At 42.6% G+C, this 16431-nt stretch overlaps 1 protein-coding gene across 3 annotated transcripts in view; it reads right to left on the reverse strand.

The window, feature by feature from the left end:
• PLD5 (phospholipase D family member 5) overlaps nt 1-16431 on the reverse strand; it is a 434076-nt gene that overhangs the window by 344780 nt on the left and 72865 nt on the right. The window contains exon 1 of one of the 3 annotated variants that reach the window (XM_040451814.1): nt 11143-11587. The exons of the other annotated variants lie outside the window; for them this stretch is intronic. Within the exon in view, the coding sequence (XP_040307748.1) occupies nt 11143-11145 (3 nt within the window). The 5' untranslated portion in view covers nt 11146-11587. Of the gene's footprint in view, nt 1-11142; nt 11588-16431 lie in introns of those variants that run through there. 3 annotated transcript variants of the gene reach the window in all.

The following is a 16431-nucleotide window of genomic DNA, read 5'->3' on the forward strand; positions in this document are numbered from 1 at the left end:
GTAATCACCGATTCCAGATCACAATAAATACCATGATAATGAGAAAGTTTGAAATATTGTGAGAATTACCAAAATGTGACACAGGACACAAAAAGAGCAAATGCTGTTGCAAAAAAGTGGTGTTGACAGACTTCCTTGACACAGGTTTGCCACGAGGCTTCAATTTGTAAAAAAACAAAGACAAATCCGTAGCTGCAGAGCACAATGAAATGAAGCATGCCTGTAAATTCTTCCAGAAACGCTCCCCCATCTTTCTCCCTCCCCCTCTCTGCTTCCTTCCACTTCTCTGTCCATTACTCTACTTAACACTTTTAAAATTAGGGCATTTATTCCCTTGATGTTGTATAGTGAAATAGCAAAAGAACTGAATCGGCAATCGCTTAAACTTGAATGTGCAAAAATGCTTACTCAGTATACCATAAACGAAACTTTTGCAGGAAAACTGGAAAGAACATTCATGTCCATTAAAATGATGACAGAATTACACAGCACAGAATGATGGCCACCATAAAGTAAGTAAAAAAAAAACCCAGAACTCAATAGCATGTTTATGAATATTTACAGATGCACACTTACTTATGAACCTGAGTGAAATATTTGTTTTTTGTTCTTTCAAGTAAATATTTAATATGGCAGCCACTGTTCTAGCCACCAAGATTACGATGGGAAACGTGGCTCCTATTCATGGGAGTTTACAGTCTATTGGGGAGGTAGACATTCATTGAATAACAGTATAAATAATTTAAGAGGCTCCTGGGTGGCTGAGTCGGTTAAGCGTCCACCTCCGGCTCAGGGCATAATCTCGCGGTTCGTGAGTTCGAGCCCTGCATCGGGCTCTGTGCTGACAGCTCAGAGCCTGGAGCCTGCTTCGGATTCTGTCTCCTTCACTCTCTGTCCCTCCCCCGCTCATGTTCTGTCATGTCTTTGAATTAGTGTTCTTGTCTTCTTTGGGCAAATACCTAGCAGTGCAGTTGCTGGATCGCAGGTAGTTCTATTTTCAACTTTTTGAGGAACCTCCGTACTGTCTTCCGGAGTGGCTGCACCAGTTTGCATTGCCACCAACGGTGCAAGAGGGTTCCCCTTTCTCCACATCCTGGCCAACACCTGTTGTTTCTTGTGTTGTTGATGTTAGCCAGTCTGACAGGTGTGAGGTGGTATCACATTAGAATTTTGGTTTTCATTTCCCTGATCATAAGTGATGGTGAGCATCTTTTCACGTATCTGTCGGCCATCTGGATGTCTTCCTTGGAAAAATTCATATTCATATCTTCTGCCCATTTTTCAACTGAATTTTTCTTTGGGTATTGAGTTCTATAAGTTCTTGATACATTTTGGATACTAACCCTTTATCAGATGTGTCATTTGCAAACATCTTCTCCCATTCTGTAGATTGCCTTTAGTTTTGTTAATTGTTTCCTTTGTTGTGCAGAAGCTTTTTATTTTGATGTAGTCTCAGTGGTTTGTTTTTGCTTTGATTTCTCCTGCCTCGGGAGACATATCTAGAAAGAAGTTCCTATGGCTGATGTCCAAGAAGTTACTGCTTGTGTTCTCTTCTAGGATTTTTATGGTTTAAGGTCTCAAATTTAGGTCTTTAATCCATTTTCAATTTATTTTTGTGTATGGTGTAAGAAAGCGGTCCAGTTTTCCCAATATCACTTGTTGAAGAGACTTTTTCCCATTGGATATTCTTTCCTGCTTTGTAGAGAATTCATTGACCATGTAATTGTGGGTTCATTTCTGGGTGTTCTATTCTGTTCCATTAATCTATGTGTCTGTTTTTGTGCCAGTACCATACTATTTTGATCACTACAGTTTGTAATATAACCTGAAGTCTGGGATTGTGGTGTTTCCAGCTTTGCTTTTCTTTCTCAAGGTCGCTTTGGCTATTTGGGATCTTTTGTGGTTCACATTTTAATTTAAAATACACAGTTTAGGATTGTTTGGGGGTGCCTGGGTAGCTCAGTTGATTAAGCGTCCAGCTTCAGCTCAGGTCATGATCTCACAGTTCACAAGTTCGAGCCCTGCTGACAGCTCAGAGACTGGGGCCTGCTTCAGATCTGTGTCTCCCTCTCTCTCTCTGCCCCTCTTCCCGCTCATGCTCTCTCCCTCCCTCTCTGTCTCTCTGTCTCTCTGTCTCTCTCTCTCTCAAAAATAAACATTTTTTAAAAATTAGGATTGTTAGGGGCGCCTGGGTGGCGCAGTCGGTTAAGCGTCTGACTTCAGCCAGGTCACGATCTCGCGGTCCATGAGTTCGAGCCCCGCGTCAGGCTCTGGGCTGATGGCTCAGAGCCTGGAGCCTGTTTCTGATTCTGTGTCTCCCTCTCTCTCTGCCCCTCCCCCCATTCATGCTCTGTCTCTCTCTGTCCCAAAAATAAATAAACGTTGAAAAAAAAATAAAAATTAGGATTGTTAGCTCTATGAAAATGCTATTGATATTTTGAAAGGGATTGCATTAAATCTGTACGTTGCTTTGGGTAGTATAGACATTTTAACAATATTTCTTCAAATCCATAAGCATGGAATGTCTTTCCATTTCTTTGTGTCATCTTCAATTTCTTTCATCAGTGATTTATAGTTTTCAGAGTGTGGGTCTTTTCACCTCTTTAGTTAGGTTTATTCCTAGGTATCTGATCGGTTTTGGTGCAATTGCAAATGGGACCAATTCCTTAATTTCTCTTTCTGCTGCTTCACTACTGATGCATAGAAATGCAACAGATTTCTGTACATTGATTTTTGTATGCTGTAACTTCACTGAATTTGTTTATCAGTTCTAGCAGGTTTTTGGTGGAGTCTTTGGGGTTTTCTATATAGAATAACATGTCATCTGCAAAGAGGGAAAGTTTGACTTCTTCCTTGATGATTTGGATGCTTTTTATTTCTTTTTGTTGTCTGATGGCTAGGACTTCCAGTACTATGTTAAATAAAAGTCGTGAAAATGGACATCCCTATCTTGTTTCTGACCATAGAGAAAAACTCAGTTTTTCTCTATTTAGGATATTAGCTGTGGCTTTTCTCATATATGGCCTTAAGGTGTTGAGGTATGTTCCCTCTTAAACCTACTTTGTTGACTGTTTTTAACATGAATGGATATTGTACTTTTTCAAATGCTTTTTCTGCATCAAAATGATCAATACAGTTCTTATCCTTTCTTTCATTAATGTGATATATCACATTGATTGATTTGCAAGTACTGAACCATGCTTGCAACCCAGTAATAAATCTCACTTGATTGTGGTAAATGATTTTTTTTTTTAATGTATTGTTTGGATTTTGCTTGCTAGTATTTTATTGAGAATTTTTGCATCTATGTTCATCAATGGACAGATCATCTAAACCGAAAATGAACAAAGAAACAATGGCTTTGAATGACACACTGGACCAAATGGATTTAACAGATATATTCAGAACGTTCCATCCTAAAACAACAGAATATGCATTCTTTTCAAGTACACATAAAACAATTTCCAGAATAGATCACATATTAGGTCACAAAATAGGCCTCAACAAATACAAAAAGACTGAAGTCCTACATGCACCTTTTCTGACCACAGTATGATGAAACTGAAGTCAACCACGGGGAAAAAATCTGGAAAGAGTACAAATACATGAAGGTTACACAATATGTTACTAAAAATTAATGGGTCAACCAGAAAATCAAAGAGGAAATCAACAAGTACATAGAAACAAACAAAAATGAAAACACAATGATCCAAAACCATTGGGAGGCAGCAAAGGTGATTCTAAGAGGGAAGTTTATTTGCTTACTTCATGATGCCAGAAAAATCTTAAATAAATAACCTTACATGTAAAGGAACTAGAAAAACAACAACAAACAAAACCTCAAATCAGCAGAAGGAAGGAAATAACAGAGGTTAGCACGGAAATAAATGGTATAGAAACAAACAAAAAAACCCAATAGAACAAATCAATGAAACCAGGACCTGGTTCTTTGAAAAAATTAATAAAATTGTTGAACCTCTAGGCCAGGCTTATCGAAAAGAAAAGAGAAAGGATCCAAATAAATAAAATCACAAATTAAAGAGGAGAAATAACAACCAACACCACAGAAATATAAACAATTACAAGAGAATATTATGAAAAACCACATGCCAACAAATTGGACATCTGGAAGAAATGGATAAATTCCTAGAAACATATAAACTACCAAAATTAAAACAGGAAAAAAATAGAAAACTTGAACAGACTGATAACCAGCAAAGCAACTGAACCAGTGATCAAAACACTCCCAACAAACAAAAGTGTATTTGTCTTATTTAGTTTCCTGAATCAATCACATGGCAGGATCTACTTATAGATGTGGGCTCACAGCCCTGTTCTGTCTTCCCTTACGATAAAACAAGAATTTGTATTTCCTGACTTTAGACTGCAGAAGAGTATATTACTTTGACACATTTGAAAGGAATAGTAATAGAAAGCTTTGAGAAAAAAACGGGTCAGGCAGACATCATTTTCCCAGGGGACATGATTGGCCATGCAAGGCAGATCGGGCATCAAACCCACCTTCCTCTGGGGCCCATGGGAACTTACATCGGTACACAGCAACTCTGCTACAGTTGAAACACCAGTAAAGTTACAGCTATATCTCAATGTGAAAGTGCTAGCAAAACTATCAAATTATTTCTGATTAGACTTATTTCTTTACAAAGACATACAGGTAATTAACTTGCAGCACATTTTAATCTTTGCAATTTATAATTTATATTGCTATTAACTGTTTCTAGTACATTTAAGAGCTCAGCCTTAAACTTGAGTGCGAAGCAAGAGTGAAGGGTTTTGCCTGCCACCTGTTGCTGACATTCAAAAAAAGCTCTGACTGGGACCACAGAATTCTTCCCTACTAAGGGCCCAAAGCATCACACGGACTGGTCCTTCAGGTGATACGAAAAAGTCCTGGCCAATGCCCATCATAAAACATTTCAAAGACTTACTAACAGGCATCACAGTTTGAAACAGTTCTTTTTCAAAATTGCTTACACATTTTTTGTAAATGGCATACACTCATTTTAATAAAGAACACTACTCAAATAAAGAAAAGAATGAAGAAAATTTGCAAATATCCCCCACTGTTTAGTGTGGGGAGCATAATCTGCTATATCTCCACCCATGCACAGAGATCTACTGATGTAAGCGTACAAAAATGGGATTGTTGGCTTCTTTTTAAAAACAAAAAGGAAGGAGGGCATATAAGGCTTAAAAACAAGTAAAACTTGATTTGGGGGCTATAACTCAGGATCATGGAAGGCTGGATGAAGGGGACTTCAGGGTGATTTTGATGTTCTATTCTTCAAATGAGTGCTAATTACAAGACTATGTTCATTTTGCAAAAAAATGTGAGCTGTACATTTATGATTTATATACTTTTTCACTTTGGAAGTTATACTTGAGAAAAAATTCTTACTTAAACCCCCTTGATTAAGTAAATCAATACTCCAAGCAGATGATGGAAAGGGCCCGGGAGAAGAAACATACATAATCCTGGAACCAATTAAGTCCATCTTAAAAAATTCACTCATTACATGTCAATGCACTTTCACAGAAACTTACTAGGCAACTCCAAGTCCTAGACTGAGTAAATAGTATTCAGCTTCTTCAATGGGATTAAACAGAAGTTATAAACATAGTTTTACAAAGAATTTCTGTACTCACAAATGCGGAAGGCTTAGATGTAGCAACATATTACAAAATAGCCTGCCCTTGCTATGAGAAATACCTAAGCCGATGAGCCATACTTTCCATGAATTGATTAATCAGCCGCAGTGTGTTAGAAACATTAAAATCATATAGATATAGAATAACAGTTAATTAAAAAGTGAGATTTATTAACGATATACTGTTGTGATTTCCCCCCTTTCTATCAGAGACTTTATCCATTTCTTAAAACATTTCTATACATGCTTTACTATATTTTGATTTCACCACCAAAACCGAAATAAACACGGTAACTAACCAAATAAGGAAATTAATCCAAGTACTTTTGTAAAACAAGCTATAAATCCAAACAGCAAATTTCACAATCCAAATACCCAATGCCTCCAAATATACTTGCCCTCCAGGGTGGGGACACAACTAGGGGAGCTGACTTAGGGTGTTGGGTTTTGGGAAATCTGGGCCCTTCATAGACCCAAAAGTCCTCAGGGGTCCAGGATGTCTGGGCAGGTAATTCACACACTCAATTGCTACATCCAAAGAGTAAGATGGGAAGTAAGAGATGAGGGACAAACACTAACAGGCATCTGGGAATGCCGATAAAAAGGGCAGAACCAAGAAAATCAGAGAGTAGGGACAGTGAAGCTGCCTATCATAAACTCACCTGGAAGTAATGGACATATATTGGAGGACTGTAACGTTATTCCTGGGTCCACACGTACAGGAGAGCATGTAAAGTTGTTGGTAAGGCTAACAACCTGAACTACTCCATTTCTCCTGCGATCCTCTGAGCATCTCCCCAGACACTTGAACCTATTTAATTTCTAGGTTATCCAGTTAATTAGTCTCTTTATTCTAGGTCTTTCATCTATCACAGTGATTTTACAATCAGGCTTGATAAGCAACAACTTCAATGGTATTTTATCCACCATCCCATACACACTTGCTCTTGTGTCTTCTCGCCATGTGGGACGTGGCCAACACCCATCGTGAATCACCTGTAACTGTGAGGCTGACCAATGGGATGCAGCTTTGCACTTTCTTTAGCCCATCAAGTACAATTCCTTCACAGAAGACCACAGAAAGCATAAGAGAGATGATTCGTCTTCATTAAATTACTGATATGTGCAATTTTTAATGCTCTTGACATGATCTTCAAGGAGAAACTCAAAGTCAACCAACACTTTCAATTCCCTAAAACTTAGCATCAAAATACCCCCCTTCCTGACAATTAGTACCTTACCTACTCTAATTAATAAAATTATTCATACCTTTATTCTGTGTGCTTTTTTTTTTGTTTTGTCTTGAGGGGAGGGAGCTTCATACCCACTCATCTCCTTCCACATCTTTCCATTCATCTTACCAATGTGGCTACAAGTAATCAATTATCAGGAAGATCACACTGCAGTCCTTTGTCATTTCTGGCTATATCCATACCACCTCCAAACTTCTGAAACCTGCATATGTATATACACACACACATACATACATATTTTTTGTAAAGAGGTACATAGAACCTCTTCTGATCCTCTGAATCCACTTTCTCTTCAGGAACACAAAAGATCACTTAATACCATAAGCCTCCACATTTGTCCCAGAACACACTGCACTGTCACTCACTTCTAAATACCCTACTGGACTTTGGGTGAGAGACTCCTGTGGATGTCTTTTTTTATTCACTCAACAATACACAGAACCTACTCTATATGAGGCATGTCAGGTAATGTAGGAATGGCAGCCAGGCGACTCTTCTTCAGTTAGTAGCTTCAAGTCCCAGTCTGTGCTTTTCTTTCTTTTCTTTTCTTTTCTTTTTTAATGTTTATTTAACCATTTTGAAAGAAAGAGAGACCAAGCAGGGGAGGGGCAGAAAGAAAGGAGAAAGGGGAACCCAAGCAGGCTCTGCACTGTCAGCACAGAGCCTGATGTGGGGCTTGATCCCATAACCATGAGACCATACCCTGAGCTGAAATCGAGTCAGACACCCAAACCAACTGAGCCACCGGGGCCCCTCTGTGCTTTTCTTTTTCATGTTCACACCAATCAGTGGTCGGTGCAGGTGAATTTTTCATGCACATCATTTCCTACTTTGATTCTTTTCCATTTTCTCCCCATCATCTTCATTTAAATCCTTACCATCTTGTGCTTCAAAATTTCAAAACCTTCCTTGCAATTCATCGTTCCACCAAGATTCACGGCCTAATCAAACATCTGACTTTATATAAACATATTAATGTAATTATCACAATGACCCAACAGAGGTAAGAGTCATTGTTCCCATTTTGCAAATAAAAACACTAATTGTTAAAGAATTTAAAAAATTACCGCATGAATACATGGGTAACCCAGAAATTTAACTCTAGGTCTGAGTGCACTTAAACCCTCTTTCCATAACATTAGACTCTCTTCCAGACTGAGGCAACTCTTTAAGGGAAGTTGGCCAGAGTGGAACTTAAGGTAAGAATTATGGTGTTGGGGGGCACCTGGGTAGCTCAGTTGGTTAAGCATCTGCCTTCAGCTCAGATCATGATCTCACAGTTCATGAGTTCAAGCCCCACAATGGGATCACTGCTGTCAGCACAGAGCCGGTTTCAGACCTTCTCTCCCCGTCTCTCTTTGCCCCTCCCCCATCCCCCACTAGCGCACACGTGCACTCTCTCTCTCTCTCAAAAATAGACATTAAAAAAAAAAAAAAAAAGAACTATGGTGTTGGTATGCAAATGACAAGAAACCCAAACAGGTGACACCAAGAAAGAACAGACCTGTCTTGGAGCAGATTGGATATGAGGAGGAAAGAGAAATGTTAAAGATTATTTGAAGTTTTAGAGGCTGGGTCACTTAAGGTTGGCCTGGCTCACCTTCCTATATACCTTCACAGGTTGTAGGATGAGGTGGTTTAAGCAGTAAGGGTCGTACATTTTGTTCCTAGCCTTGCACTACCTTTTACTAGCTATGTGTCCTTAGGAAAGTACTTAACCTCTCTGAACCTTACACCTCATTACAACAGTATTATTAATAATAATCTGTCTTTAAAAGCAAGGATATAAAAAAAATAAATAAAAGCAAGGATAAGGATTATTAAAGTATTAAAAACACTTGGCACATAGCACATATGTCCTCAATATTTGTAAAATATTACTTAAAAGCATTCACACATTTCCTTTGTTTTGAAATAACTTGCTTGCAATTATGTGGGGTGGATTTAATGATTTGAATTTCCTTTAAATTTGTAAATAAATTAAAAGGAAGCAATCTGAAGCCAGAGCCCACAGCAGGCTGACTTATTTGGTAAAACAGCCAGCAAACCCTGACATGCTCCCGATTCTAATAATGAGGTCAAGGAGAGGGCTTTAAAATTTTTTTTTTCAACATTTATTTATTTTTGCGACAGAGAGAGACAGAGCATGAACGGGGGAGGGGCAGAGAGAGAGGGAGACACAGAATCGGAAACAGGCTCCAGGCTCTGAGCCATCAGCCCAGAGCCTGACGCGGGGCTCGAACTCCCGGACCGGGAGATCATGACCTGGCTGAAGTCGGACGCTTCACCGACTGCGCCACCCAGGCGCCCCAAGGAGAGGGCTTTAAACACAATTGAGTGTCTCTTCTCTTGGATAAGTAAGGGAACTGATCACATCTGCATGATGAGAAACATGACTGGTTTCCTTTTCATCATGGAAGGGACTTCACGAAAATCTAACCCACAGATTCACTCCCCTTACAATCAAAGACTGGTTTTTCAACCCACTGCTCTCTGGACAGACTTCTCACTACAAGGGAAGGGGAAATAGAGTCCCCTTTGCAAAAACTAGCTGGTTAGAACGTCCTCCCTACAAAACTATGACCATTTTAGTGTTTGCGGTTCAGAAAAGCTCAATTAGACGGAAGCTTTCATTTTAATGTACAACTGGGTAATTTTTCCAACTTTTTTTTTTTTTTGGCAATCAAAAAAGAGGTCTACATACTTTCATTAGGTTGTGCTATTGCATTTAAGTGACTCAGTCCCTGGTGGCTCCTTGTTGTCTCCCTGAATACTGTACAAGATTGTCGCTGTGCTTAAGTTTATGCCCACGCTTAAAGTGTGCTGGCAGGAACTCTATCTGCATTTCAGCCCAGTCCTTTTAATCCTTAAAGGAATGTTCTTGGGCTCATAAAGAGAAGAGAAGAATTATTATGCTTCAAGAACTCAAGCAAAACATTCCACAGCAGTAAGGAGCCCCACTTAACCCTTATGCTGGATATGTTGGCATTTACGCACCCGGCTGGTCAAGGAGAAACAGATGAGTCTTTAATGTGACTTCTCCACAGGTTAGAAGAGTTTCTAGCACAGATGCAATAATAAAGGGTAACACATATCAATAAAGGAGGGGAAAATCTGACCCTGAACTCTGCAGCTGTTTCCAGGGTCTGTTCCTAGCAATCTAGGATGGATGATGAGGGCAGGAAGTGAGATGAAATATTTTCATAAATCTGGTTCCCAGTGTCCCCTTTTCAGAGTGGTTGGAAAGGCAGACTTCTAAAAATTCCCACATCCCCTTCATCAGAACTCTCTTCATTCATCTGGATTATAAACAGAATAATCATTTCCCACACATCAGCTGTGCAGTCAAATAAATGTATTTCAGGCATTCTCTCTATACAGTAATAGGTTATATTTTCTCTTAAATGTTATATAATCTTATTATGACCACTGTCCTTCATCCCTTGACTATTAAAGAAAACGTTTAGTGGCTTCACTCTTAACACCAAATCCTCCCACCGGTCCTGCATCACGGGCACAGAAGAGGTGCACGGAGAAGCCACAGAGACCACAGCCGACCCCGACCTCAGCACCCCGTCCTCCCACGAAGCCCACACCTCGTCCAAAGACCTCACACTTCCATGAAGGCATGCCTCATGCTGGCAGTGTTGGCTTTGCTAGAGTGAAATCAAACGAACTTCCTCCAAAGTCACTTACACTTTCCTTTAGAACATGGGCTCCTTTTGTCACTGTCTACATAGAATAGTTTTGAAAGGGGGAAAAAAAAAACACTCCGAAGTTTGCTCTAGTAATGGTTAATCTGCAAATGCCTCCCATCAACTAGTGACAACTCACTAGTCAGAAAAGATAGCTGTTTCATTATGAATGGGTTTGTACCCCCGCATGAAAACATCGAGAAAGCAGGCGATTCTTTCTTTCAGGCAGGCTCCTGGAAATCACAATTGCCTTCAGAGGAAGAGCACATATCAGAGACCACATGAATCAGGGCTCGCCTTTGAGGTCACTGTGGGACTGTCCTTCCCCGGCAGAGCCCCGCAAAGGGTCCTTATTAATTACGAGGCTCCTGACATGAAAGGAATCATTTTTCTGAGTAAAAGGCTGACAGTGCCCCAGAGCTCAAGTTCAGTCTCATGCGACCGACAGCCACTGTCACCAGCAGATGCTAGGTATTCCTTCCCAGGTAACAAACGAGGTCTGCAGAAATCTTGGGAGTTTCTTACCATTGTGATCCAGTCTTCCCTCCCTGCAGAGTCCAGCAGCCAGGAGCTGTTGCTGCTGCTGTGCTGTTCCCACAGCCACGGGAGGCTTTGGAGGCAGAGAACGATTCATGTGGTACAAATGTATTGCCACCGATTACATTTCAGTCCCTCAATTGCTGGCCTGGATGCTTTGGAAATCAGCCAAACCAAGCGGGAGGAGAAAGGGCTGCAGTTTGCAATTTCAGAATTTCCCCCTAGAACCTGCTCTTAGCAATTCGGGTCTCTCATGCAGCATTTTAAGCAAATACCGGAGGCTGCTACATTCAATTAGATCTCGCTCTCTTTTCCTTTTCAACTGAGATGGTTGTGTTGCTTTGTGGGATGAAATCATAGCAGGAGCTCAAGCTGACCCAGGGGACACAGGCACTCTGCCCACGTCCACACACCTCCAACCTGACCAGAACCGCCACTCTTCCTATCAGAGAGGAGAGCCCTGGCCAGATGGAGAGGGAGGGAGAGGGCAAGGCTGGTGAGCACCTGAGGCCACCAGGGTCGCAGCAGCTCCGTCACTGGTGTGCCAAGGACCGAACACAGGACCTAAGTCTGGACTACAGTGTTCGGTGTCACACTGTCAAATCCAAACATGTGGGAAGAAAAGTTCTTTGCTCATCAAAGGAGTCTACGAAACATATGTTATCCTGAAGAATAAGCCAGAAGCTCTTCACCTGCAGGGACTGTATCTGCCAAGATGCTTTACATCAAGCCAGGTCTGCTCACTCATACCAAATCACTGGGCTCTTTGTTTTCCTAGGTTTTGACAGCATTTTATTGCTTAAAAATTCATCTATCTCAGAAGGATTCAACTACACAATCAAAGCTCAGGCCAGGACTCCAAAATAATAATATAGGGGCACCTGGGTGGCTCAGTCGGTTAAGTGTCCCAACTCTTGATTTCGGCTCCGGTCGTGATCTCACGGTTTGTGGGTTTGAGCCCCACATCGGGCTCTGCGCTGACAGTGTGGAGCCTGCTTGGGATTCTGTCTCTCCCTCTCTCTGCCCTTCCTCCGCTCATACCATCTCTCTCTCTCAAAAATAAATAAACATCTGGGGCGGCTGGGTAGCTCAGTCGGTTAAGCGTCCGACTTCGGCTCGGGTCATGATCTCACGGTTCGTGAGTTCAAGCCCCGCGTCGGCTCTGTGCTGACAGCTCGGAGCCTGGAGCCTGTTCCAGACTCTGTGTCTCCGTCTCTCTCTCTCTAACCCTCCCCCGTTCATGCGCTGTCTTTCTCTGCCTCAAAAATAAACAGACGTTAAAAAAAATAAATAAATAAATAAACATTTAAAATTAAATAAACAGTACACAAAAGCAAAAATACCTATTAATTGCTAAACTGTTTATCTGCCGTTCCTTCCTCGCTTAGTATAGATTCCAGTAACATGGTTGCCACGTCGGTTTTATTCCCTTCTATGTTCCTAATACAACATCTACACATTGTATAATATTTATTGCTGCATTAGTTACTTCTCCATAATTGTTGAAAATGTGAGCAGTCCCACAGACTGCTAAAATTCCTTTTACTTGCAGCCTGATGTGTTCTAGGCTGGGGTTGGGTTCCTCTCGTGACAGCTTTCCTCACACCAAAAGAAAGGTCCACACCCCCTAAGAGGTTAGGCGAGAAAGGGCAAGAATAACTTCCGGCACAGCTTTGCAAATTCAACACAAGGAATAAAATTCATGCCGATGGCCAAGGGTTCTGATTTTTTTTTTTTTAATTTTTTTTTTTTAACGTTTATTTTTTTGGGACAGAGGGAGACAGAGCATGAACGGGGGAGGGGCAGAGAGAGAGGGAGACACAGAATCGGAAACAGGCTCCAGGCTCTGAGCCATCAGCCCAGAGCCCGACGCGGGGCTCGAACTCACGGACCGCGAGATCGTGACCTGGCTGAAGTCGGACGCTTAACCGACTGCGCCACCCAGGCGCCCCTGATTTCTTAGAAAGAATTCATAGTGTTCATCAGGCCTGATCAAGAAATAGCTGGGGCGCCTGGGTGGCGCAGTCGGTTAAGCGTCCGACTTCAGCCAGGTCACGATCTCGTGGTCCGTGAGTTCGAGCCCCGCATCAGGCTCTGGGCTGATGGCTCAGAGCCTGGAGCCTGTTTCCGATTCTGTGTCTCCCTCTCTCTCTGCCCCTCCCCCGTTCATGCTCTGTCTCCCTCTGTCCCAAAAATAAATAAAACGTTGAAAAAAAATTAAAAAAAAAAAAAAGAAATAGCTGTGAATCCACAGCGTCCAAGAAAACTACTCCCTTTTCACGAGGCAAGTCTTTTAAAAGAGAAAAGCAGACATAGTAGGCAAATCAGGTGCCCAGGTGAGACACCAGAGCCCGTTTCTGTGGCCAAGATGTAGCTCAGTGCTGGCAACAAAGGAGGTTCTAGAAACTTACTGAATTCGTGTACACCCTTAAAGCAATGCCCTGGAACCCTGAAATGTCAGACACTTTCTCTCGAGCTAGGAGGAGCCAACACAGCCTAGTGTGGGGTCTCAAATCATTTTGAGCCCCATTCGTGGTCCCATCTCTAGGACGCTCCCCACTGCTTCAGCTGCTCCCTGCACCGTGCCCCATCACACTTGCCCTCACGTGCAATGAGGTGGCGACACTGTCTGCCGTGTGACCAGGAAACGAGCCTTGTCTCAGGGTGCCTGGGTGGCCCGGTCAGCAGAGTGTCCCCGTCCTGATTTCGGCTCAGGTCATGGTCTCACGGTTCCTGGGATCGAGCCCCACGTCAGACTTCGTGCTGAGCCCTGCTTGAGATTCTCTCTCTCCCTCTGCCCCTCCCCTGCTCACACTCTGTCTTTTTCTCTCTCCCTCTCTCAACAAAATAAAATAAAAAATAAAAATTAATTTTTTAAAAAGCCTCGTCTCCTCTTTTCTGCTAGCCTCTGGAAACCCGTGCCGTGGTGTCAGCGAAGCATCTTCCTTTCCTTCTCCCTGTTCTTCAAAGTGCAGGGTCACTCCTCCCTCCATCAGGAAGACACCCCTGACGGCTTTGCTCCATGGCTGGCGTGTGAGTCCTGCACACAGTTTGTGAGCGGTGTCCCCACCGACTGCAGATGAGACTAAGATGAGTCACCAGGGCAGTTCGGGGGCTTCATGAACGGGCCCCCTAAACTCTGCTCTCCCACCATGCCTGCAAATATTCACTACTTCTGTCCCAAAGAACCCCCTGCAGTCCCCTCAAGTCACAGTACCTGTTCCTGCTTCCTGGCCCCTGCACACACGGGGCCCACTGGGAAACTCCCTTACATCCGCATCAGAGCCCCACACAAACCTACGCAGATTTAGAAGCAGTGCTGTTTCCACCCTAAAGATGCTCATACGGTGTATCGGCATTATTTCTCCCTGAGAAGAACGAACGTCTTCTCATATAAATTGCCATCTGGCAGAAACCACAAGGGAATATGAGGAAGCCTGTCTGAATAACCGTCTGTCTGCTGACTGAATAAGGAGTCTGTCAATGTTAAGACTTGTTTGGACACTTGTGTTAATCAAAATTGTTAAGACTTCTTGGCTTGATGTTGTCAGAACTCACTGAATCACTGAATCACATCCCCCTCACTGATACCAGCCCCAGACCCCACCAGCAGGAAAGTTAGAAACTTCTGGTGAGAAGTGGGGGGAAATTGGAATTTCCTATAAAATAGTAAATTTTTTTCAGGGTGCCTGGGTGACTCAGTCAGTTAGGTGTCTGACTCTTGATTTCAGCTCAGGTCATGATCTCACAGTTCACGGGATCTGGCCCCACATCAGGCTCTGTGTTGACAGCACGGAGCCTGCTTGAGATTCTCTCTCTCCATCTCTCTGCCCCTGCCCCCCAAATATTGTTTTTAAAAAATAGTAAATTCTTTCAATTAAAAATGTAGACATTCAGGGGTGCCTGGATAGCTTAGTCGGTTAAGCGTCTGACTTCGGCTCAGGTCATGATCTCGAGGTTCATGGATTTGACCCACGTGTCGAGCTCTGTGCTGACAGCTCGGAGCCTGGAGCCTGCTTCGGATTCTGGGTCTCCCTCTCTCTCTGCCCGTCTCCTGCTTGCACTCTCTCTCTCTCTCTCAAAAATAAATAAACATTTAAAAAATGTAGACATCCAAAAAGCCAGTCCTCTCCTCTTGCACCCCTATGGCCCCATCCTCCCACATATCCCTGAATACCGAGACATTCAAGATACCCAATGTAGAGTCTCAGAGCCAGGGGTGAAAGGCCCAGTGGCAAGCTGCCTCCACCCCTTTGAACCTGAAAGGGTGCAAAAAAAAAAAAAAAAAAAAAAAAAAAAGAGAGAGAAGTTCTTTTACAAATGTGTACCAGCTATACCAGCTCTTTTAGTGTTTTCTTATAAAAAATCCATTTTATCTTTTCAGTGAAATCTTTACTGCATCTTCAAGAGATACTTAAAATGTATATGAGGGGAGCCTGGCTAGTTCAGTTGGTGGAGCGAGTGACTCCTGATCTTGGGGTTGTGAGTTAGAGACCCACATAGGGTGTAAAGATTATTTACAAATAAAATCTTTAAAAAATAAAATGTGTATGAGAAGCCCACCAAACATGACTACCTCCCTCCAAAGAATGCTCGTGATTCATTGGTTAGTATTTAAAATGTTGGTCCTGCATGAATAGCATTTACTTGGCATTCCAAAAAAAAAAAAAAAAAAAAGGAGCCAGTAGAGACTAGAGGCTCCCATGGCCACCATAACACCTACTCTCTGCTGCCACAATCCCCTGGAGGTAAGAATCCAGAGAAAATCAAGGATAGTAGGTTCCTAATTGTTCCACAGCAGCAAAATTATGCCTCCCCCTATGTCCACCCCCTCAAGAGAACAAAGAGAAGGGCTGGGGACTGCTTATCTTTCCACAGTTCTCCCATCGCCACTTTTTTTTTTTTAATTTTTTTTTTTTTTTTTGAGAGAGATTGACATAGTGTGAGCATGGGAGGGGCAGAGAGAGAGAGGAAGACACAGAACCTGAAGCAGGCCCCAGGCTCTGAGCTGTCAGCACAGAGCCCGACTCGGGGCTTGAACCCACGAACCATGAGATCATGACCTGAGCCGAAGTCAGACACTTAACTGACCGAGCCACCCAGGCGCCCCTCCCATCGCCACTTTTAACCCCAAATCCCACCCTCCTGTATTGCCCAGTGTTTTGCTGTTATTGGGATACATGTGGCCTCAAGGGGGGGGGGGGCCGGGCGAGCGTCACAGTTGGAGCCGGTGGAGAAGGCCGGGGAGTGAGGGACGCCAGATCGGAAGAGCGTCGT

This window comes from Herpailurus yagouaroundi, unplaced genomic scaffold (assembly GCF_014898765.1).
Source record: "Herpailurus yagouaroundi ecotype Mexico unplaced genomic scaffold, PumYag 205, whole genome shotgun sequence".
NCBI lineage: Eukaryota > Metazoa > Chordata > Mammalia > Carnivora > Felidae > Herpailurus > Herpailurus yagouaroundi.